Source organism: Carcharodon carcharias, chromosome 5 (genome assembly GCF_017639515.1).
Source record: "Carcharodon carcharias isolate sCarCar2 chromosome 5, sCarCar2.pri, whole genome shotgun sequence".
NCBI classification, from domain to species: Eukaryota; Metazoa; Chordata; class Chondrichthyes; order Lamniformes; family Lamnidae; genus Carcharodon; species Carcharodon carcharias.
The window spans coordinates 132,488,166-132,514,508 of NC_054471.1; the positions used below are offsets into that span (position 1 = coordinate 132,488,166).

The window sequence follows — 26,343 nt, forward strand, 5'->3', positions numbered from 1 at the left end:
TCGAGGCTCCCATACTGCTGGTTAAGGCCCTTGGAACAGCCAACATAGGATGTGTTTGAACTCATCACTAAGTTCAAATAGCCCTGCTGAGTTGGGGTTTCCCGCCTGTGTGAAGTCATTTAAACGAAAATTGTGCATCAAGCATGACCAAAGTTCTGATAAGCATTTTGGACAGACAAGATGACAAGTGTCCCTGTCAGAAGTACAAATTGCCTTCATATCTTCAAAAGACACCAAAAACAATTTAAATATAAAAACAATGTGAAAGATAATCTTTTTTTTAAAGCCATATAGTTGCAAATAATCACAAGCATCATCATCAGCAGCCCTTTAAAAGGAGGAGTGACAAACTAATAAGGAGACACCTGCTATAATCATAGACCAACCTCCTCTGAAAACCTGTGGACCGTCAATCTTTTAAGATGAATTCTAGATGTCTCCAAAGAAAGGATTTAATTATTCTATCTATCTTTTGAAAATACGTTCTCAGCTACAGAATGTTGTGAATAGCTTATGAATCCCATAAGCAATTTAGTCTGGGAAGAACATTTATTTTAGTTGTCACCAGTCTTTCCCCAGAGGGGCAGTGTGAGGGGATTAACTTGGCACAAATCACTTGGTATTTCTATCAGAACAGACTCTAAGTTGTCATCTACAATTGAATTTTCAGCAGGGCAAAAGTATCATATGCTTGCATGTTATAGAAAAGGTTTGTCTGATTTTGCAAGGTACTCCCATGCTGGTATCAGGATCCATGAAAACTGTGCTCAGAAGAAGGCCTGTGACTTTGCTGTGCCACTTTCTCCTTTTACTGTCCCTGTGTGCCATCTGGTATTGTTGAAGGCCTGATAGAAAAAGGTACTTACTGTCCTGAACTACTGCTCTCAGGTCACATCAAAAGTTGAGTTCCATACACCATGTCAAGTGGTTCACATTATGTTACATTGTGCTGTCAGTGTTTTGAAAGAGTGTTTTGCCACTGATGGTATATAAGACCATAATCTTGATCTTGCAAATCCTCCACTGTTCCAACCCACAGCAATGTGGTTGACTCTTAACTGCTCTCTCAAATGGCTGAGCAAGCCACTCAGTTGTATCAAACCACCATGAAGTATAAAAAGAATGAAACCAGACTGAACACAAGCTGTTCAGGAAAGATAGGATAGGAAAGAATGGAGAAGGAGTGTAGATGTTGACTAAGGGAACACAATGTTCTGGAAGGGTCGAGGACAGAATGTTTAGTTAGAGCTAAGAAACAACAGTGGTATGGCTGGAGCTGGTTCTGGGGGATTAGGTGGATCAAATGGATCAAGAGTCAGTAGGGGAACATTTAGTGAACAGTGATCATAAGGTTTAGGTTAGTTATGGAAGAAGAACAAGCAGCAAATCAGAGAGAAACTAATTAATTGGGAGAGCACCAATTTCAGTGGGATAAGGATGGATTTGACCAAGGTAAAACGGAATCAAAGATTGGCAGGCAAAACTGTAATTTAACAATGGACTACCTTTAAAGAGGAGATCGTTTGGGCAAAGTTGAGATATATTCCCACGAGTGAAAAGTAGGGTGAACAAAGCCGGGGCTCCCCCAACGTTGAAAGACACAGTAAGTAAGATGCAGTAGAAAAAGTGTACATATTACAAATGTCAGGTTGATAATACAAGTGAGAAGCTAGCTGAATAAGAAAAGTTCAGAGGGGAAGTGAAAAAAGAAATAAGAGCAGCAAAGACAGAGTGTGGGAAGAGACTAACAGCTATCTTAAAAGAGAATCCAAAAGTCTTTGATTGCAAACAAATAGTAAAAGGGTGATAAAAGGAAGAGGATCCAATAGGGAATCAATGCTTAGAGCAGAGGATATGTCTGAGGTGCTAAATAAGTACTTTGCATCTATCTTTTTCAAGGAAGAAAATGTTGCCAATTGCGTAAAGAAAGAAGAAGTAGTTGAGATACTGCATAGGCTAAAAACTGATAAAGTAGGGTTGTTAGAAAGGTTGGCTGTACTTAGAGCTGGTAAGGAACCTGGACTGGATGGGATATGTCTCAGAATATTGAGGAAGTAAGGGTGGAAATTGCAGAAGCACTGGACCTAATTTTTCAGTCTCCCTTAGTGTTAGGAATGGTGCCAGAGGATTGGAGAATTGCAAATGTCACATTCTTGTTCAAAAATGGATGTAAAGATACCCAGCAACTAATAGGCCAGTCAGTTTAACCTCGGTGGTGGGAAAGTTTTTAGAAATGATACTCCCAGATAAAATTAACAATCACTTGCACAAATGTGGATTAATTAAGGAAATTATTTAAGGAAAAATCGTGTTTAACTAATTTGCTTATGGACTAGTTGGGTTGAATGGCCTCCTTCTGTGCTTTAATGATTCTATGGGCGGAATCATCCCAGAATTGCACTAAGTGTGGTAGCGGGCATGAAAAATGATGTTTTATCCACCAATCTCAATGGTGGATATTTGCACCATATTGTCCCCTTCCCCAGCGCATCCCAACTCATTAATAATGCATTCATTGGATCAGTTGGGGGCAGGCTTGGATTTGCCCACCATGCCATGACCTCAGCTCTTCCTCACCCTGGGCACCATATTTAAAGCACACCAGAGTGCAGACTACTTCACGTCTCCAGACCAGGGCTGCTCCAGGCGACAGATGGTCCCAAGAGCAAAATTGACAGCAACCGTCAAATTTAGTGACGCTTCTCTGGGGTGCCTGCAGGGTGCAGTAGAAGGCCACCGCGAGCTGCTCTACTTCCGCTTTGGCCGCAAGAGATCCACCAGAGTCACCAATCGGGCTGCGAGGTGGTGGCAGTGGCGGTCAGCACCACCGGAGCACAGAGGAGGTCAGCCACCCAGTGCAGGAAGAGGGTGAATGATTTCATCCATTCTGCCAGGATAACTCAACCACCTCTTTACTCTCAACTCACATCCCCAAACCCATCACACATCCACAAGGATCTTGTACTGCAAGGGTCAACATCACTAGCTCTCACATCAGGCTCACCACACAAACATTCCATGCAGTGCCATGTGTCCTGCTCACACTCGCTCCATTTGTTTCCACACAGGAGACGCCTGCTCACATTAGCAGGGAGAGGTTTCAGCTCAGGGGTGGAGTGGCCATATTAGGCCCCTCACTCGTTATGAGGAGTGTGCCATTGCACTGACTGGTGAGGATGTGGACCGTGCCTGTGGTGACGGTGAGGTCGGCCACGAACACCCTTATGAGGATCCTGCACCATATCATCCCTCTCTCAACGTAACTGTCAGTGCTCTCTCTCCTGCTTTTGACTCTGCTGCCATGCACTAATTATCTCTACTTTAGTTCACAGGAAGTACTTCCAAGCGACTGACACCCTCAGCCAACCAGTCCCTCAGCTCCATCCACATCCTCATCTCCAGCCAAGAGGATGCCTCCTCTATTGTAGAGCTAGAAATAAGCAGCCTGGGCGACCCGTCACAATGCTTACCCACACTTTCCATGAGTGCAGACACACACACCTCGGTGGGATCTAGATCTAGAGCAGGCTCAGGTTCACCATCTGGTGGTCACCACACAGACCCGTATCCGCTGCAAGAAAAGGCAGGTATGGCTGAGCTCAGAGGACTGCTGGGGAAAAGGCATCTGTGAGGTCCGAGTCAGACGATGAGCCTTTGGATTTGGCCTTCCACCTCATCCTGGAAAGTCAGCAGAAGGTGCGGAAACATCACACAGAGCAGAGTGGCATGTGAGTCGGAGGACTGTGTCCACCTGCTCTCTGATGCAGTGGTGTCCACATGTACGCATATGGAGGCCTCCACGGGGAGGATGGCGGACACCATGGAGACCTTGGTCCAGCAGAACACAGAGATGTGTGCAAACCTACACTCCATTGCAGGAGCGACGGATGAGTTACTGCAGTGGCGACGCTAAAGGGAAACAGGGCACTTCATCCCTCAAGGTGCTCCTTCTCCTCAAGGAGTCAGGCCAGGGCCCTCAGGCACCCAAAGGGAGGAGGAGCGGCAGCTGGACACCCCAGGTCATCCACTCGGGAATCTCAGAGGCTGTCCTCTCACTCTGAGTCCCCTTTGCCTGTGAACCCCTCAACCTCATCCTCTGTCACCGCAGAGCCGAGGAACTGGCCAATGAGTGATTCTTGAGGGAGAAGTGTGTGTATGTGTGTGGCAGGGTCTTTCGAAGCCTCATGCAAATACTCTCCTACACACACGTGGACCCTTCATGTATCACACTCATCGCAATGTCCTGAGAATTTTCAATGCTGCCTGTTGTTCACTTTCAGTTGACCAACTGAGCTGACCTGCATCTCCGCCCACCCACTGATCTCCCGTGCAGCATCTGATCTCCCTCACCATGACTCTCGTTTCACTTTCGATTTAGACAGTGTGGTCTTGATTCGGTTTCTTGTGTGCACCCCCATCTTTTCCCATTCCCCCTGTCACCCTTTCCTTTCCCCTATTACACTTGACCCCCTTGGCATTACCTTCCACCTCCCCTCTGTGACCAACCAGCTGTTGTAGCAGGGATTTTCCTTTTCCTTCAGGGAATTCCAGGTGAACGTGCTCCCTGACCTCAACCCTCCCACCCCCAGGTTCCGTGTCTGCCTCCAAGGCCCCACCAACCTTCGTAGTCCCTTCTAGCTCTGTTGAACCCTCACTCTCCCACCCTACTGCCTCACTCTGCCCTCGGTCATTCTCACCCTTCCCTCATTCCACAACCACCCTCCCCAGGAGGCAGTCATAGACTCATCAGAGCCCTCCTTCGCACTTTCACTAGGACATCCCCCCACCAGATCTCTTCCCTGCTTTGAGCCCCTTCCCCCACCAGACTGCCCCCACCCCCTTGGTCATCCCCGCCCCCCAACCATGGACTCCACCTACTTGGTTCTTCCTCCTTCCTGACTCCTTCACCCTTACCTCTTCTGTCACCCTTGTTCCTTCCCCCCATCGACTCTTTCCTCCAGTTTTACTTCTTCCTCCAGCCTTACTCCACCCCCCCTCCACACTCCTTCCTCCTGTCAAACTCCCTCCTCTCTGCACACTCCTTCCTCCCTCTGGACTCCCTCCACTCTATGCTATCCTTCCCCCCTCCGAACTACTTCCCTAACACCTTACACCCCCCTTACACCTACCTCCCCAGTTGCTGTCATCATCCCTCTTACCCCCTGCCCCCCAATCTCCCCCCCCCCGACGTCTTCACTGCCCCCCCCAACCCCCAACCTCACCCCATCCTGACACCAGCGGGCTGACCTTATGTATTACAATGAGGTTGCCGACATCTGATGGAGGGGCTGAGCAGATGATCGCAAACTGCTTTCACGACATGGTGAAACCGTTTTTTGGCCTTCTCACCATATTGTCTGCTCACAGCGTCAAGCATTCCAGCATGCACGGACATTTCTGTCCAAAGAGTTCGGTAACTTCTGTGTCTCTAATGTTGCTTTATACACATTTAAGAAAACTGAGACAATCAGTGCAGCAAACTATTCAACAAATTTCTCGGAACGCCCATCTGGTCCAAGCACAGTGACCACAGATGTCTGACCACAGTGATCAGGTTGCCAGGATCTCTTTAATCCACACAAGATATGTGATTCAAGTGAGTGCATCATACCATTGCTCACTTCAGGCAGAATTTAGGGTAGACTTTAAAATACTGGAGGAGGTAAAACCAGTCTCCTCTCCAAATTCCATCCCCTTCCATTAAGTAGATCCATTCAGTTTGCAAGTTAACAATCCATCAGAATTTCAAGGCTTTTCTTTGCAACAATGTTAAATTCAAGGAACATAGGAAGGATTGTTCTTGTTTGAGTAAATTGTAACATTCACATTATTTTATTCTTTCACAGAAATTTGACTTAGGTACAGAATGTTCCAAATTAAACTATCCAGTTTGATCTGTTGTATACAAATTTGCATGTATGAATTGCACAATTACTGGAAATAAACAAAACTTCCACATGTGACAAGACATCTAACCATCTGTGCCTGTTTGGAATTACTCAAAATGGTATTCTGTGACTATGCGTTATGTAATGATATCATTAAAATATAGGTCCATAATTAATATACTATTTGCAATTTTAACATGCAGGCATTTTTGGGGTGTGGAGTGAGAATTTTCATTCTGTTCAACAGAAATGGAGTGGACAAGCCGTTAAAATGGGGAGGATCTATTTCCGACACTGTTCCCGACAATTTCAGATTTTATCACTGCTGCTTTGGTGACAGATGAGTGCCTGCCATACTCAGGCTGCTGCCTCAAGAATTAATGCAAATAGAGGCCTCATGATGTCAATGGAGCCTGATCACATTTTAACCCAGGCCTGAGCATCAAAGTCACTACTTTCTCACCCAATAAAACCAGATGGCCAGCTGTCGGGAGGATGAAGAGGCCCTTGAAGGTAAGTTTAAAACTTTCTTTTGCCAAGCCAGGAAGAGTAGGGATGCTGTACTTCCAGGGCCCACAAACATTTTGTACCCTCCCCTGTCCTGGAATCCCCCCACTACTATCGTGAGGTCCTTCTAAAACCCACTTCCTGTTGCTTGCTGGCAAGCCTCCTCTGATGCTGATCATTGGCCATTGGCAGCCTGAGCATTCATTCCTACCCGCTGGACAGCCGCCATACATTTGGTGACAAAAACATATTTTACAATGATGTGTGGAGTGAAAAAAATTTTGGCCTTGCAAGGTAAGAAGGAAGAGTTGGAGCCATGGATCTGATGTGACAAAGAAGACAGTCAATACCATTAACTATTAACCTTATAATCTGCCCAATTTATAGAGCAACTAAAAATGTAGCAATGCATAGTCTTTTATGATAAAACATCTGGAGGCATTACAAAATAACTCCAAATCTCCTGCACTCAATCAGTAGTATTTCATTAAGTTTAAACTTTCAAATTATTTAAATTAAATTTAGATTAACTTTGTACTAATGGATGAATTATGAATCAATGTAAGGGCACAAATAATTCACCCTATTAAGGTGCATTAATGATCTTGAGCTAAACTAGTAAATGGGCTTGATAGAAGAGGAACCTTATCTCCTGAATGTAGCTAAACAATGTAATTTTTAGTGATATTGGTTGAGGTATAAATAATGGCTAAGCCAATGAATAGTAATATTTTAGGTCCACCTCAGAGTACACTTTGTTTAACTTCGTTTAAAGACAGTGCCTCAGGTAAATATAGCAATCTCTCAGTATTCACAGGAGTGTCAACCTAGATTAAGAGATGAAGTCACTAGAGTAGAACTTCAACTTGTGACCTTTACTCTGTATCAAGCCTACCATTTTAATTTGGAAATAAGACCTCAGCAATCCATTTCAGTTAATAGTATACTATTTGCAAAATAAAATCTACATGCAGAGTGAAGTGTTATGTATGAAATTGCACATTAGGTGCCTATTATGGGAATAATCATGGCACCTGACATGCGACTGTTTGATTTGGGACATTGGCTGAAAAATGTTGAAAATCCGTTCCAGCACAAAACCCATCAATTTGATGAGCGCAAAAATAATATCAAATTTAAAAATCGACAGGGATAATTATTAAAATCTTTTTGCTTCAGGCAGGGGCCCTTGGCTGCGGGGAATGATATCAGAAATAGTGCACTATTTTAGATGAAGTCAGAAAATTACCTTCGAGTGTGTATAAAAGGAAATTGTCTGAAATGTTTTCCAATGAATAACTTGCATTTACCTGGCATCTTATCACTTCTATACACAACAGTGTGCACAATGAATTACTCTGAAATACAGTGCCAGTGATGTAGGAGAAAGCCCTGCAGTTACTTTTCTCGAGAAATTAACCGAATCTGGCTGTTAGTTAATTTGCTAGCCACATATTATAAAGTAGGGAAAAGAACTCACAACTGTATGCCACTGAAGAAAGAGCCAAACAGTCCAATCATTCCTAGAAACTCCACCCGACTCAGGTTCTTCACAATGAATTCTTCACAGACATTGGAAATTCCATATAATGTAGCTCCTGCCAATACTAGCAAGTCTCCAAGCAGCTTATTATCACCTGGTCAAGAGGAATCAAAAAAATATTAATTATAGTATTAGTTTACAACGTATGGTTAGAAAACTTTCTGAATACTAATTGTAATCACTTTTTCTTTCAGAGTTATAAAATTACATTAGAGATTAACAATCTTAACCCATTCACTGACGTGACCTCGATATTTGGTACAGAAAATTCTGTTATGTTATAAGAATGGCAGTTAAACTTAAAACCGGGCAAAAACTGTTTTAGAGGTATCTTATTCAAGTCTATACGTATAATTTAGTTTTTTAACAAATTACAATACAAACATTTTATCTCTGGTGTCATAAAGATGTGTTTTATGCCAAATGATGATTCTTAATGCATCGGCTAGAAACATTAATTGAACTTTTAAAAAAAGACTAAAGTAACTTGAACTTACAGCCAAGATGGCTACCTATGCATTACAGTGCTTTCCACATTCCAACCCCTTTGAGATGGAGACGGCATGTCTGCAAAAATTCATCAAAGACAATGACCTCAGAGGAATGTGAATGAACCATATTTCCTGTTCCATTAGCACAACGTCCAAATACTCTGCTGAATGGAGACAAACCATCAAACCTTGTTGCAGTCAAACAAGGAGAGAGCAAAGAGGGTAGCCATTCGACCCCTCCTCACCTAGTCATCACACTAGATTTAAAACTAGCCCATACTAATATCATGGGACAAAAGCAGATGGCTGGCCTGCTGAATATTTCTAGCATTTTCTGTTTTCATGGCCTGAATTTTTCAGTCGTTGGGCACGCGCGATAGGCGGGCCCGGGAGCATATGGGAAATGGGCCACCAGTTGCCATTGGACCCCAACTGCATTTTCATGCTGGCTGGCTAATTAATGGCCAGCCAACGTGAAACATGCGCTGAAATGCTCAGCACTGCCGGGGAGGGGAGGGGACGGGAAGAGGGTGGGCGCCAACATAACTTAGGATACGGGTGAGCACTTCGAGAGAGCTCCTTGAAAGCAGACAGCTGTCCCAGTGAGCTGCAGACCTCCACAGGCTAAAGGACCCAACAAAAATGCTGCAAAATATGTCCATGCAGCATAATCAAGTGCCTGAAAGCATACCTCATAAAACCCAGTACCCAGATATCTCTTTTTATTCTATCTCCTCACATAGATTTCATCCTGCCCTGGATTGAGGTTTGAGCAAAAATGGGAATGCCGCCTGGAAGAATTGCCTGCCCGCCAACCATAAATGTGGACGGGCCATGGGAAATTGCTGTTGATTGCATCATTAACGGGCTTAATTGCCCACTTAATTGTTGGCGGGCGCGCTTCTGACTGTCACTAGCACCTGCTGAGCGAAATATTGTGTAAGTACGCGATGACGTCAGGAGGCTTACCTGATGTCATCTTGCACTATTTCACACCTGTTCGGGTCGGGCACACACCCGCTCCCGGGATGTAAAATTCTGGTCTATGTCTAATATCATAGGATGTCATTCTCACCTCACATCTGAAATTCAGCTCAAGGGCAGGATTTTACATCCCGTGGGCGGGCAGGCGCCTGACCCAATCAGGTATTAAATTGCACGCAATGACATCAGGCGAGTGCTCCGACGTCAGCCCGCACTTGCACAATATTTAGGTCGACTGGCACGCACAAGAGTCGGCAGCGTGCCCGCTGACAATCAAGAGGCTTATTAAGGCCATTAATGTTTTAATTAACCTGGGTTTTTTGCTGCCTGTCTAATGTTACGATTGGCGGGCGAGCGAATCGGCCAGGTGGCCTTTGGATTTTTGAGGAAACTTCATTCAAGAGCAGGGTGAGATTCCTGATATTAAGTTTAAAAAATAAAAATGTTTGGGGAGAATTTTTACAATCTATATGTTTAGGTGAGTGAGTCCACTGTGGACTTTCATTGAATGTTCCACTGTGCCGGTGCTGACTTCCGTGCTCGCCTTCCTCCCCACCCCACCCCACACTAGCAGTGCTGAGCATTTCAGCATGCCTTTCATGCAGTGTGAAATCGTGGTTGGGGGCCAATCATGGGTGGCGGGCCATTTCCCAGCCGCTCCTGAGCCCACCGACCGAACTCAAAATTCTGGCCCATGTTCCTGTTTGTGACCAAGCCTGTAATGAGATCTGGAACTGAGTGAGTTCTGGTGAAATCTAAACCGAACATTGATGAGCCAATTGATAACAGGACTGATAAATCCTTTTATCGCTTTGCTGATTATTGGAAGTAGGCTGATAGGGCAGTGATTGTCAAGGTTAGATTTGTCCAGCTTCTAGTACATGGGACAAAGCGTGACAATTTTCCAGATTAAAACTACCAATGTGAGGATGGCGCCACTAATAACATATTTTGAATGTTAGGCCTGTACCTGAAAGATGCTCCAGACCCAACAGTTGGGAGGAAAATAAGACCAATAGAGGAGCAGCTATTACATTTATCTCTATGTCCCGAAGAGAGCTAAGAGACATGTTTGGAGAGGGGTTGATTAGTTTGTATTTGGAACTTCATGGAACTTTATTAGGTCCTCAATGGGATTTCTGCCAAATGGGGGCAGTTGGGTGGAATACACATGCTGAGCATAGGAAGTCAAAAGCAGGAAATTCAGAAAGAAATTTAGAGGGATGTGAGAATCTGAAAAACTTCTGAGAGCCATCAAATCATATGATGTTCTTCAAATTTACTACCAAGAACAATAATTAGCTGCTGTCAGCGTTGCACAAAGACAAGTGGACAGGATTTGCATGCAGATTTGCTTCCAGTGTCTTTCCCTTCACTTCGTTTGGGTTGCAACTGTCCCTAGGATATTTGAAGCAGGAAATGGGTGCCAGAAGTGGAAAGAAAGTGTTCCACTCTGCAACATTGACATCCCCAATCTTCATGAGCACAGAAAAAAAAGCACACTTTATTTGACTTTGAAGAGATTGTATTTTACATTATGAGGTCAATTATAAAATGGTACTCTTTGTGGGGTGCTTTGGCCATTATGACCATATAAAAGAAATTAAGATGTATATTCTCCATTACTTTTAGCCATTATAATTTATGGACAGAAAATCATGGAGAGCAGTGCCCGTATATCGCAATAGTCACTTAGTGCCCATCAAGAGCAAAACTTCATGGCCAGCATCTTCCAGTTGGCGAGCAGGGGCAGGGCCCGCTCGCCGACGTGTAAAATGACACAGGATGACGTGGGGCGTGCGTCCTGACATCACCCCGCGTCATTTAGATTGTCAGTTCGGCGGGTGCGCATCCGAGTCAACTGCGCACCCGCCGACCTGTCAACGGCCTATTAAGGCCATTAAGAACCCAACTGAACTCATTAATGGACCTGCCCGTCCAACATTAAGGTCGACGGGCAGGCCGGGAGCCCAGGCGGGTTTGTAAAAAAACATGAAAATTCATCTACGGGCGGGATGAGGTTTCATGAGTGATTTAAAAAATGCAGAATATTTTAAATAAAAGTTATGGACATGTCCCAGCTCATGTGACAGTGTCACATGAGGGGACATGGCAGGGACATTTTTTTCTAATCTTTATTGAAAGTTTTAAATCGGTGCCGATCTTCCTGAGACAGCACTTTGCCTCAGGGAGATCTGTGCGCTCTTCCCCGTGGGCACTCCCAGCTGAGGGAATCCCCCACCCGCACAGGGAGCGCAGAGCACTTCCTGGCGCATGCCACGCTGGGCGGGCCTTAATTGGCCCGCCCATGTAAAATGGTGCCGTGCCCCCAATCGAGGGCACAGATCAGAAGCGCACCCGCTTGTGCCCCCCCCACCCTCAGCCCCCCAACAAACGGGGGGAAAATGTTGCCCCATAGACCTGATCCTGATAACAATAATGGAGTAATGATGAGAAGGCACTAATGTATTTGCCAATCAACCACACTCTATATTGTTTTGGCGCAAAGCACAGCTGAGAACTAAAACAAGGTGAAAAAGGTGCTAAAAATCTGATTGTACTGAACACTTTGGAATTCATTATCACCCTGAGATTCCTTACTGAAGAAAGGCTGGGTGCTTTTCAAACATTGTTAAACAAAGTAAACAATTTTTGAGTTAAATGAGCATCAGAGTTTAAAATTACAATAATGGTGATGGGCAGGATCCTTATTTAGAGGTCTCTGTTGCATTTCCAAATCTGACATTCTGACTCTTAATAGTAAATGTTTTAGAGGGCTTTGTCAGCCAATCCAAAGAGTGATATTGTTTCAGCACCAATCTCATGTCAATTAGTACATAGTAGTTTCAATAAGACATATATGAAACCGAGCGTTTGATCTCACCACATGCACCTTTCAAAGCCTTTTTATTGTATAGTAACTTGAAACACGAAATGTTCATAACTGTGAACAGCAATAAGACATGGTCTAATGTGTACTCTGTTTTACTTGATTATGGGCAGAATATTGTGCTCGTTGGGTAGGTGTGTGCCCAGCCCAAATAAGCGTAAAATGACGTGCAATCACATCAAGTGAGCGTCCCGATGTCATTGCGCACTTGCCATTGTGTTTTTGACAAAACGTCAACCATGGGCGGCATGAGGTTTCGTCCAGTGATTTAAAAAAACTTATTGCACTCATCTCTAACATGTCCCTACTCATGTGACAGAGTCATATGAGGGGACACATTTTTAAAATATTTTTAAATTTTTTATTGTTTATTTGGAAAATCTTCAGCTTCTTGCGTGAACTTTTTCACCCACCCTCCTTCCGCCCCCACACAGGCAGCATCGAGCGTTGCAGCGTGAAATCGCAGTCGGGGCCTGATTACGGGCAGCGGCACATTTCACAGCTGCCCCCGCCTGATGACCGGAAAATCCTGGCTTATGTGATTCAGAGTATAATTCACAGCATCAGGTATTGAGTAACGCTAATTATTGAACTCGTGTTGGGGCTCTTTGTGAATAGGAAAGTAGTAAGCCAGTAAAAATGCAGTGCAATGTGCCAATTCTATGTCAGTTTTGTTTTATGAACAGTAATATATTGAGCTGGAGGTCTTGTGGCGCAATGGTAGCATCCCTAAATCTAGGCCAGAAGCTCCGTGTTCAAATCCTACTCCAGGGCTTGATGGCCACAGTAGCCACAGAAGATGCGTTCATAACAAGTTGATTATCAGCCACTAAATACTTCCAATATGCCTGATGACAGGGATTCAAAAGCAGGAAGAGTTTTGCAGTGGTCAGCCACACTGCAGAAGGCAATGGCAAACCACTGCATACTTTGCCAGGCATAATCATGGACTAATCCAATGGAAGTCCATGGTCATCAGCAGCCTGTTAGAGCATGGTATCTGAAGGAGGAAGAGGAATGTATTGAGGTAGTACTGATGTTTGAAGTGTAGCTTATTTTTAACATACAGGTTTGGTTTGGTCCATTTATTACTATCTATTTTTACTTTGTATAAGTATCAAACTCATATACCCCCTGTGTTTTAACAGCAAAGTCAAATTGGAGAGTCACCCAAAAGATGTTGATTCTCCATATCGAAGATGATGGGGGTCAATTTTTAAGACAATGGGTGGAACCTTATGGCCCCATTGCGATGGGGGGTAAAATGCAGAGAGCCATTCAAAACTCCATTAGCTTGGGCGGGAAAAGAAAATCCCACCGGTGGGAGGAGCTGTAAATTTCCCCACTATGTTTACACCCACTCATAGCCTTCCAGTGCTATGGCAATTCAGATGCAATATATTGCAAATTCTGGTGCGGTTTTAATATAAGATTTTTTTTGTGTAGTTTATATATACTTAAACAGCAAAGATTTACAGGGCTATTTGGAAAGTGCAGAGGCAAGGGACAAGTTCTTTAAAAGCACTGGCACCAGTCAATGGCCTCCTTCTGTGCTACATAGTTCTATAATTTTGCACTGGTGGACTAAACAGCCCAATTGGGAGGTAGACGTAATTAGCCAAAGTAAAGTAAATTCAGTGTGAAGAAACAAATTCCATTAGTACCTATAAATGAAAAATGGACCAAACCTTAACAATGTTTAGTTTATTGATGCATAATTATCCAGAGTGCCTTAATCTCCCAAAATTGAAAGCTGCATGAAAGCACTAAGTATGTTAACAAAAATAATGATGAAAGCAAAATACCATAGATGCTGGAAATCTGAAACAAAAACGAAAAATGCTAGAAAAACTCAGCAGGTCTAGCAGCATCTGTGGAGAGAGAAACAGGGTTAACGTTTCAAGTCCATATGATTCTTCTTTAGAGCTAAAGGGAAGTAGAAATATGATGGATTTTATACTGTTTAAGAGGAGGCAAGCAAGTAGTGCAAGATAGAAGGTCAGGGATAGGTAGGAGCTAAGTAGAAATTGACAAAGATGTCATGGGCACAAGACAAGGGGAGTGCTAACAGTGTTAGTGCAGACTAAAGAAGGTGCTAATAGTGGCATAAAGAGCAAAATGTGTTCATAGCAGAACAAGGGTCAGCACTCCGTGAAAGCACAACATAGAAACCAGTGACAGATGACCCTGAAGAGGTGAGGGTTGGGGGGGTGCGAGGGGGGGTTGTTGGCGAGAAAGGATTTTAAAATTGAATGAATAAATAAAAATAAATTTTTTAAAATTGGATTAAAAAAAGGGATGAAGATAGAGGAGATAGTTCATGATCTGAAGTTGTTGAGCTCGATGTTAAGTCCAGAAGGCTGTAAAGTGCCTAAGCGGAAGATGAGGTGCTGTTCTTCCAGTTTGCGTTGGGCTTCATTGGAACACTGCAGCAGGCCAAGAACAGGCATGTGGGCATGAGAGCAAGACGGTGTGTTGAAATGGCAAGTGACACGAAGTGACACATGCTTGCGGACTGAGAGAAGGTGTTCCACAAAGCGGTCACCCAGTCTGCATTTAGTCTCACCAATGTAGAGGAGACCACATTGGGATCAGCGAATACCGTAGGCCAAATTGAAGGAGGTGTAAGTGAAGCGCTGCTTCTTCTGAACGGAGTGTTTGAAGCTTTCTGCGATTGCATGGGAAGGTGCCATGGGGAGGGGATGAGGAGTTAGGGTTGATGGAGGAGTGAACCAGGGTGTCATGGAGGAGCATGTTAACAATCTGCATTGACTTTTCTGATGGTTTGGACACATATCACAAATTGGTTTATTGTATTTTCTAATGGTGTAAGTAATGAGTAACTCACCAGTTCCTTGATGTCTCCCAACAAGAACATCAGCCCCCACCATACATCCCATCCCCAGCAGACACACCCCGACTCCAATGAAGTGAAGAGCCTTGTATCTCACCAGCAGGAAGAACCAGGACAGCAACAGTACCACTGGGATTACAAAACAATCTAACAGCTGCAACACAAAAAAAAGGGCAAAATAAACCATTACTGCCAAATTTCAAGTGACAATAAATCAACAAAACATTATAACACATCATGTTCAACTCCTGGTTTTGACATAGGATACCTTCTAAAATCAAATTTCACTTGACTGCAGACACAATGGCCTCAGGTGTCCTGGGTGACTCAAACAGTCACCTATAAACTTCTGTTTAATCCAGTTTACTTTATGATCTGTTGCTGTCAAGTTTAGGCTTTCTGGAAGCTAACTCAACAGAGTTTCAGGGTACGCCTGACAGATAATCATATCCAAACAAATAAAGTGGGCCTGACAACTAATATAATGTTTGTTTTCTACGTTATCATGCTTGCATCATGACATGAAATCACACCGCAAACCAGTGACTCAAACACACACAATGGTGGGGGGGGGGGTGTTGATGGGCGGGCGCATGCGGGTGCGCTTCCCATTGGCACCTCCCATTGGCGGCGTGGTGCCATTTTACGTGGGTGGGCCAATTGAGGCCCGCCCAGCATGACATCCACAGGGAAACACTATGTGCTCCCTGTACAGGCGGGGGGGGAGTCCCTAAAATCGAGTGAGCTGTTTTGCACATGCGCACGAAACAGCGCACTCATCTCCCTGAGGCTAAGTGCAGCTCTACTTTCAACAATATTAAAAATAGAGAAAAAAAAATTCCCCTTACATGTCCTCCTCATGTGACAATGTCACATGAATTGGGACATGTTCATAATTTCCATAACAACTTTGTTACAATTTTTAAAACCCCGCCGCAGGATGAGGTTTCATGTTTTCTCTATTTGCCGCCGGGGCTCCTGGCCTGCCCACCAACCTTAAGGTTGAATGGCAAGTCCTTTAATTGGTTAAATGATCCTGTCAATGGCTCAATTTGCCTTCCTGAAAATTTAAATGGGGCGCGGTGACATCAGGAGTTCCACCCAACATCATCTCGCGTCATTTTACGCGTCGGTGAGTGGGCCCCTCCCCCGCTGCTGATGGTAAAATCCTGTTCTGCATTGAGTCCCAGGTCCACTCTCCTCATCTGCAGCAGTTACTTACATTCAACTTTAGAAACAAGGCAAAATTATACGTCCCGTGGGCAGGTGGGTGCCTGACCCGATTGGGCATAAAATGGCGTGCGATGACATTGGGCAAATGTCCCGATGTCATCACACACTCGCGCAATATTTCAGTCGGCGGATGCGCGCAAGAGTCAGCGTCGCACCCGCCAACAATTAAGAGGCCAGTTAAGACCATTAGTGTATTAATTAAGTGCAATTTTTCACTGCCCGTCCAACATTACGGTTGGTGGGTGGGCGAATTGTCCAGGGGGCCTTTGGGTTTTTGAGGAAACCTCATCCACAGGCGGGATGAGGTTTCCATTATTAATTAAAATAAAAATAAACAGAATTCTTATAATCTATATGTCATGTGAAGGAGTCTAATGTGTGGACATTTTTTCCAGCATTTCCAAATCTTTATTTCATGGTTTAAAATTCTTCAGCTCCCTGAGGCAACTCTCTGCCTTCAGGAAGCTTTCATTGCGCGCTCTCCTCCACGCCTGCACTCGCCCTCCTCCCACCCCCCCCACCCCAGCAGCGCTGAGCCTTTCAGTGCGTGTTTCACGCTGGCTGTCCATTAATTGGCCTGCCAGCATGAAATCACGGTCAGGGGCCAACCGTGGGTGGCGGCCCGTGTCCTGGCCCTTCCAGGCCTGCCCACCACGCCCACCCGGCAACCCAAAATCCTGCCCAATGAACGTAGATATTTTTAATGTATGGCTACTATAAAACGATAATCAGTGTTTACTGTTATTGTCCAAAATATTACTTTCTCTTCAAAAAGCATTTAAGTTCATTCTATTTTAAAATGATAATCAGCTCTTTGCCTTTTACACATCCAATTGACAGAGTGCACTAACCGCTCGCCCTCAACATGACAAATAGGCGGCTGAAATTTACATCTGGCAGGCAAGTTTCAGCGAGCCAAATGGTTGCCCCAATGCAATTTACCAGATAAAGGTTGGCCAATATAGAATTATAACTTGTGTCAGCTCTTGGAAGCAGCTATCTAAACAGTCACTTTCCCTGCTCTGTCCCCATAAGCCTGGGTATTTTCCATTTTGGAGGTCCCATCTGCTTTCTCAGGTAGTTATAAAAGATCCTATGATATTAGTTTGAAGAAGAGCAAGGAACTATCCCTATTTTGCTGGCCAACATTTCCTCAATCAACATCATTAACAGATTATCTGGTCATTATCATATTGCTGTCTATGGGAACTTACTGTGTGCAAATTGGCTGCCTCATTTCCACATCACTATGCTTCTTTAGCTGGAAAGTGCTTTGAGGGATGTTCTGAGATGTCGTGAAAGTCGCTATATAAATGAACGTTTCATTTCTTTCTTTCAAGGATTTATCTGATTTTCTTTTGAACATTACCATTAAATATGCTTCGGCCACTCTTTCAGTGGTCCATTGTGAAATGATGTGTAAAAATAAATTCTCAGCTCCATCCCTGGTTCCTTTGCCCTTGGTGTGAGGGAGGTGGTGAGGGGAGGTGGAGGTTGTTAAGGGTTGGGAAGAATGGCAATTCCAGAACTTTGGAGGCCCAGATAATTTTTCCAGGGCTCAGAGGAATTACTCACTAATCAGCTCCAACCTAATTTGGGACCCTCGAATTTCAATATTGCATATTAACAAGGGCATGCCACCTTCAACAGGCAGGACCTCTGGCTGCCTAGCAGTACCCTTTTCAAATGTGGTCAGCTGCATTATAAGAGTTAATGAGCCGGTAAGATTATCAGCCCCATTTTGAGGTCATTATCATCCCACTAATGCCAGACAAAACAAACTCAAATCAACTCCAATCACATCAGCTGGCTTCTGAAATAACTGAGACAACTAGTATAGTTTCAAAAATAATTACATTTGGAATTTGTATGGATTGAGTGACAGTTGAGATAATTGATTTTTACAGTAACTTTCCCAAAACCCTTTTCAGATTTCAAATAATTTCTACCCTTGCTTTTAAAGATGTTGAAAGCTATTGAAAGATCTTTGATTAAATAAAATTTATATATGCTGAATTCTGTAGCATTGATTTTGTGCAGGAGTCAAACTAGAACTTCAATCAAACTGAGAAGATCAAATAATGCTCTGCTTCGAAAACACCAAAGACCTTCCTAGAACTAAAAACCAGGAATGTATAAATTATTCATCCCAACGGGACTTTAGAGAGACCACCTCCCTCACAATTGAACCATGTGTCTATCTAATAATTTGCTGACAATTTAATTTTAGGTTTAGATAAAAACAACTTAGGGGAGGATTTTCCCCTTGTCGGGCGGTCGTGGCAGGGGGGCCTGGGAGTGGCTGCGCAATGGTCTACCGCCTGCAATCGGGCCATAACCGCGATTTCATGCCGGCGGGCCATAACCGCGATTTCACGCCGGCGGGCCATAACCGCGATTTCACGCCGGCGGGCCATAACCGCGATTTCACGCCGGCGGGCCATAACCGCGATTTCACGCTGGCGGGCCATAACCGCGATTTCACGCTGGCGGGCCATAAGTGTGATTTCACGCTGGCGGGCCATAACCGCGATTTCACGCTGGCGGGCCATAACCGCGATTTCACGCTGGCGGGCCATAAGTGCGATTTCACGCTGGCGGGCCATAAGCGTGATTTCACGCTGGCAGGCCATAAGTGCGATTTCACGCTGGCGGGCCATAAGTGCGATTTCACGCTGGCGGGCCATAACCGCGATTTCACGCTGGTGGGCCATAACCGCGATTTCACGCTGGCGGGCCAAATAACGGCCAGCCAGCATGAATCGCAAGCTGAAATACTCAGTGCTGCCTGGGTGTGGGGTGGTGGGGTGGGGGGAGGAGGGCCAGCGCGGAAGTCAGCACATGCGTGCAGGTGTGTTCAGTGAAAGCTCCCTGAAGGCACAGGGTTTCACAAAACACGCAAAGGTTGCTTGGCCTATTCACCTGTCGACCAAACGTAAGGTTGGACAGGCAGGGAAAAATTAAATTCATTTATTAATAGACTCAACAGCCCTCTTAATTGTTGGTGGGCACACTGCTGACCGAAATATCATGCGAGTGCGTGATGACATTGGGACACTCGCCTGATGTTATTGCACAATATTTCACGCTCGTGCGTGACAGGCACACGCCCGCAAGCCGTGGTGAAAATTCAGCCCTGAGGGTTAATTTTGACTTTGAATGATATGTAAAAGGAGTGACATAAATTCAGCCACCCTTGATGTATCTTTCATAATTTTCACTTCCACAGAAACCAAAATTATTCCCCCAATTTGTTACAATTAGCTGATGTTTAAAGACAGAGCTAGTGATTAATGGAGAGCTGGTTCAGTATAAACTATATATTGTGTCATGTTGCAAAAGATCAAATTAAACAGCTTGATGAATTTCAAGCAAATTGACACATTAAAACATGTTTAATTAATATTGCACAGCACAATTTCACCACAATTATGAAAATGTAAAACCTAGATTTCTTACTAAAGTAGAGCACTGTGTCCTAAATGTGCAACTAATGTCTCGGCTGGTTAATTTGAGGGAAACTTTTTTAAAAATTCATTCATGGTATTTGGGCTTCAATGGCTGAGACAGCATTTATTGCCCATCCCTAGTTGCCCTTGAGAAGGTGGTGGTGAGCTGCCTTCTTGAAGCGCAGCAGTCCACGTGGTGTAACTCTTTCGAGTACAAACCCGTTTCCATCTGTTTCAGATGAAGTTACATTGTTTCATAGTTTGCCATTGTGAGATTTGAACTCTTGATCTTGGGGTTACAAACCCAGTACCATAACCACTTGGCTATTTAGGCCAAGCGTCCACGTGGTGTAGGTGCACCCACAGTGCTGCTAGGGAGGGAGTTCCAGGATTTTGATCCAATGACAGTAAAGGAATGGTGATATATTTCCAAGTCAGAATGGTGAATGACTTGGAGGGGAACTTCTGGTATTTGGTGCCCCCATATAACTGCTGCCCTTGTCCTTCTAGATGGTAGTGGTCGTGGGTTTGGAAGGTGCTGTCGAAGGAGCTTTGGTGAATTCCTGCAGTGCATCTTGTAGATGGTACACACTGCTGCTACTGTGCATTGGTGGTGAAGGGAGTGAATGTTTGGATGTGGTGCCAATCAAGTGGGCTGTTTTTTTCCTGGAAGTTGTCAAGTTTCTTGAGTGTTGTGGGAGCTGCACTCATCCAGGCAATTGGGGAGTATTCCATCACACTCCTGACTTGTGCCTTGTGGACAGACTTTTGGGGGTCAGGAGGTAAGTTACTCATCACAGGATTCCTAGTCTCTGATCCACTCTTGTAGCCACAGTATTTATATGGCTCATCCAGTTCAGCTTCTGGTCAATGGTAAGGCCCTGGATGCTGATAGTAGGGGATTCAGTGATGGTAATGCCATTGAACATCAAGGTGCAATGGTTAAATTCTCTCTTGTTGGAGATGGTCATTGCCTGGCACTTGTGTGGTGCAAATGTTACTTGCCACATGTCAGCCCAAGACTGGATATTGTCCAGGTCTTGCTGCAATTGGACATGGACTGCTTCAGTATCAGAGGAGTCGTGAATGGTGCTGAACATTGTGCAATCATCAGCAAATATGCCCACTTCTGACCTTATGATGGAAGGAAGGTTATTGATGAAGCAGCTGAAGATGGCTGGGCCGAGGACACTACCCTGAGGAATTCCTGCAATGATGTCCTAGAGCTGAGATGACTGACCTCCAACAACCACAACCATTTTCCTTTGCGCTAGGTATTACTTCAACCAGCAGAGAGTTTTCCCCCTGATTCCCATTGACTCCAGTTTTCTAGGGCCCTTTGATGCCACACTTGGTCAAATGCAGCCTTGATGTCAAGAGCAGCCACTCTCACCTCACCTTGGGAGTTCAACTCTTTTGTCCATGTTTGAACCAAGATTTAATGAGGTCAGGACCTGAGTGGCCCTGGCAGAACCCAAACTGAATGTCAGTGAGCAGGTTATTGCTAAGCAAGTGCCACTTGATAGCACTGTTGATGACTCCTTCTATCTGCAGAAGCCACTTAGTTCTCTTCAAACTTTTTTCTAAGGTTTGTAACAATCTGTAGCATGTACATAAGCAGCATGTACTCGATCCAAGGAGGCCCTGAGATGAACTTCCAAACATGTGTTTCGAATAAAGACCTGAGGCAACAGAAACCTGCAGGCTGGTATAAAGATAGGGAGTGGCAAGGTCCTGGGGGGATTTGAAAGGATGAGAATTTTAAAATTGAGGTGTTGCTTAACCAGGTGCCAACGTTGGTCAATGAGCAGAGGGGCAACGGGTGAATAGCGCTTAGTGTGAGTTATGACATGGGAGCAGAGTTGTGGATGGCCTCAAGTTAATAGAGGATAGAATATGGGAGGGTAGTCAGGAATGCGTCAGAATAGCCAAGTCTAAGGGGACAGTAAGGTTTCTTCACTCTGTTTGGTTAAGGAGATGCACAGCTTTTTCTGCTGTTCACATTGGTTCCAGACCCCTGTAGAGGGCGCCACAGTATTTTGGATTTATAATAACTACAGCCTCCAATATCAAAGCCCATAGAAAGTCTGTGGGCTTATGTTCTTATGTTCGAACAGCTAGGGCTGTTTGTTCATTCCAAAATCTGGCTCAAATGAGAATAAATTGATTGCATTGCTGAGATCAACTTATAAGTGCTAACTTCCTCCCTACAGCCCACAGCAACTTTGGATTCCAGGGTGGAATTTAATGCCCTTCTCCGAGGCACGTTTGGAGGTGGGGGCGTTTAATTGGGCAGGAGAGTAACAGAACGACCTACCCATCCTGACGCCGATTTGAGGCCCTCATTAATGTCCACTTAAGAGCCTGATCTTACAGCTGCTTTTATTTTACCAGCAATGGGCACGGCAGTTGTCACATGGGGAGCCCGAAAAGCAATCACATCGAGTTTGCTTGCAGGCTGCCGGTGATGATGGGGGAGTCTCTGGTTCAAAGACAGTCAGTGCCTGATCGAGGGACCCAAGGTGCCCGCTGACAGTCACCCACTTTCCCTTTCCTCTGACTACCCATGCCTCTGCCCCCAGCCAACGAACCTCTCCCCACGAAGCCCATTCTGCCCTCAGTCACCTGTGGCCTGTGTCCCTCACTGGTCCTGGGCCCCTGGTGGGAGCATTGCTGGCAGCTGCCACCACGCCCCCTCTGTTTGGCTGGTTAGCTGACAGCTCTCAGGGGCAGGATTTTTGCCGCAGGGTCCTTGATTACAGGGAAGGCTCGCTGTTGGCCACTTAAGAGCCTGGGAGGCAATTAATATGGTGGCCTTCCCCAAAGGAGGCGACACAGGCTCTTGCCAGTTCTCCAGCCGGCAGTCAAGACCCCTGCTGCCTGGATTAAATTCTGCCTCAGGGTGCACGTAACGCCCACTCCATCCAGAATATCTGACTGGCAAAAAAAGGGAGGGGCGGCTTGGTGTAACTGGATAGCACCTGAAAATCTGCCCCCTGCCCCCCCACCCCAAAAATTTTGCATTTACAGCACCAGGGTAAGAGAATTCCAGGGCCAGGTTATTTATCTTTTGTATCAAACAGGTCAAGGGAAATAAAAAAATCTTTTGTCATTTGTGACCATTTCTAACCTGATGACAAGAGTTGGTATTGACTCAGTCTGGAATGCTGATTCCTTTATCTCTCTTTCAGTTTTGCTGTGCACTTAATGGTTTGTTGGCAGGTCTCCTCACACTTGGATCAGTTTATACCTTCAGTAAGACTTTTATTTTTATTCACCTGTCAGTTTATATGTATTTAGGTGTTGATTTTGACTTTTTGGTGGGTCAGTTACACAAACAGTCGAGTTTTTTCTTTTGCGTCCAGAATTTTCCATTTTAATTTGAGGTTTGGACTAAGTCATTCCCACTCCAGTGCCATACTTTCACATTGGAAGTGCGGCAGAATCCCAATGTGTAAATGGAGTAGTGGTACAGATCACCCGTGATCTCACTGAGTGGCAGAACAGGCTCGAGGGGCCGAATGGCCTATTCCTCCAACTTCCGTTTATGCATAATTGGAATTTCTACTGCACTTCCAATGGTGGAGCAGGAGCAGCCCCAAGGAAATTTCCAGCTTTCTTTTCTTTCTTCTCAAGGGCAATTAGGGATGGGCCTACAAATGTCTTGCCACTCACATCTCACGAATGAGCTAAAAGGTTCGATTAATCCTTCTGCATAATCAATAGATTACCCAAAGCATTGAAACAACTGAATTGCTTCCAGTTAACATCCTGAACTGATGGCACTAAATTCCTTTTAAAGTTTCAACAACTGACTTTTATGAAAGATAAGATAGTTACTGCATTTTCTCAATTTCAACGTCACACACCCTATTATCCTAACATGCAGGGGTTGATACTGGCACCGTTATTTGCAAAATATATATTTCAGATCAGAATCAGTTACATTTTGCCATGGGCATTGCGGGATACTACTGTGATGCATCCTGCTTACATGCCAATTGCCTTTGATCCATCACCTTTTTTTTAACATTGGTATACTGGGATTTTGGTAGAACTCAGAGAAGGGAATTGCCTCACATAACACAACAAAATAAATATGTTCTCCATGAGCTAGGGAACCTACGAGGAAAATACATTAAAAAAAATGCCCAGCTTAAGGCTCTTGATCCACTAAGGTTCAGAAATACAGTAAAACAGAAAACAAATATTTGAAGTGAAATCATTTATATGTGCTGAGCCACTTAAGGAAGCAGGTTTCCCTCTGATGTTACATGGACAGGGGTGGGAAATGTAAGAGCATCTATTGTTCATTAATGCCATAGGCTGGCTGGACTAAGGAGTGCCTGTGTAGAACAAGTGCTCTCTGTGGCTAGGTCCAGTGGAGGCCTTTTAAAAATTAAGGCTCACCACAGGGAGTTTACTTGATGAATAGGTGATTAAATTTGCACTCCTGTCGTGACCCCTCACACAGGATCTGCCAAAAGCCAGATTCTCAGCCTGGAGGAGGGCAGCCCCCTTTAATCTGCTGCAGTGTCAGAATTTCAGGCATTCCTTGCTCTCCTAGCTACCCCCTCTCCCCGCTTCCCTTGCCAGCACCCTACCCCCACCCCCACAAAGGCAGAAATCCCACAGGGAATTTGCCAAATAAATTTTAAATTCTGGCAGAAACAGCTTGGGTGCAAAGTTATAGCAAGGGCAGCGATTTAGTGTTGCCTTCCTTCTGACTCCTGATATTAACCTGTCTTTTACAAACAGATGAGAAAGACATCCGCAAGAAGGAAGGTGTACAATGGGGCAGAAGAGGCCTCGCAAGAAAGATTTAAAAACATTCCTTAATAGATTTTCTTGTGAGACAGGATGATCAAGAGCATTCTTACCTCATAAGGAAGCATTGGGCCTACCTTGCTTCCCTTCCCTCCCAAAATTGCGATTGCCCCCGCCTTACATTCAGCTGACTGCCACAACAACTCCCTTGGCTGCAATATTCTCCATCTCACTTGCCAGCTAGATAGGACTTGAGGAAATTTATTGAAATTAGGCTTGAAGTTTAAAGTCAACTGGGCTTTAAAGTCTCAGTCTTACCAGGTGTGCCACCTGCTTCAAGGTTTAAATAGCTCATTATCACTATGTGGCTGGTGTGCTGCCAAGTGTTTTCATTTTAAAGTGGGTGCTGTTTAGCTTGTGACTACATGTCTAAAATGAAAGATCTTAAAAATATGCTACTTGTCATTCTTCAGAGCTTACATCTTAATAGTCTCTAAAGTGCTCTGTCGTTTCACAAGTACACATAAAGCATGTTCTTCAAACCATTTACCTTAGCTTAAGGTGGCCTTTTGTCTTCTAGTGAACATATAGAAAAGCCTAATGATTTTCTATTTGGATATGGCTGTTTGACATAGAAGACTCCATTTCTAAATACAGCAGCAATGACTAGGCTAAATAGAATGGTGCCACAGTGATGAAGGATGAGTGGGCAGTAAAAGATGCTATTTAATTGACAAGATATCTAAGAATGTGGCTAATCGATATACATATCACACACACGCACACACACAGACACACACATACACACGCACACACACAGCCACTTGCTAGTACAGGGCTTGAATATTTAACATAATTAGTTAAGCTTGTAACTTGGTTGATTTATGCTTGCTAGAAGCAACATACATCCACACACAAGAACCCATTCTCTGCAAACAAAAGGAATATGGTCAAGCCTTGCACATTTTTTGAATTAGCCGGGAGCTTGAGAGCCGATGTTTCCCTGAAGAAGAGTCATAAGGGCTCAAAAAGTCAACTTTGTTTCTCTCTGCACAGGTGCTACCAGGCCTGCTGAGTTTCTCCAGCATTTTCTGGTTTTATTTCAGATTTCCAGCATTCGCAGTATTTTGTTTTTAGCCAATGTTTCCCCGTTGCTTTCTCCATGGCAATAGTTAGGCCAAACAGAATCGACTTGCCAACCAATCAGCACCCTATTCTTCTGTGGTATAAATTGTTGTGATTGTTTGAAATTTGGCATTCTTGCATTTGTCCTGATGAGTGCAAGATGGAAAGCTTCAGCAACATGTCTCTCTGTTTAGTAATATTTTTTAAAAGGCATGAAACTTGTAAATGTTGATGTTCAGAGATGCTTGGGTGTGCTCATACAAGGAACTCGGAAAGTTAGCATGCAGGTGCAGGAAGCAATTAGGAAGACAAATGGCATGTTTTCCTCTATTGCAAAAGAGTTGGAGTACTAGAATAAGGAAGTCTTGCTACAATTGTACAAGGTGAGACCGCACTTGGAGTACTGTGTGCAGTATTGGTCTCCATATTTAAGGAAGGATACACTTGCATTGGAGGCAGTATAGCAAAGGTTCACTGGATTGATCCTTGGAATAAAAGGGCTGCCCTGTGATGAGAGGCTGAGTAAATTAGGCTGATATTCTCTGGAATTTAGAAGAATGTGAGGTGATCATACTGAAACATACAAGATTCTGAAGAGACTTGAGGGGTTGT

The 26,343-nt window shown here is 44.4% G+C and overlaps 1 protein-coding gene across 1 annotated transcript in view; it reads right to left on the reverse strand.

Moving 5' to 3' along the window:
- Positions 1 to 26,343, reverse strand: part of slc35f1 (solute carrier family 35 member F1) — a 455,916-nt gene that overhangs the window by 114,171 nt on the left and 315,402 nt on the right. Inside the window, exons 4-5 of the mRNA XM_041188566.1 lie at positions 15,152 to 15,311; positions 7,876 to 8,032 (exon numbers count right to left, since the gene is read on the reverse strand). Coding sequence (XP_041044500.1) covers positions 7,876 to 8,032; positions 15,152 to 15,311 — 317 coding nt within the window. The remainder of the gene's footprint in view (positions 1 to 7,875; positions 8,033 to 15,151; positions 15,312 to 26,343) is intronic.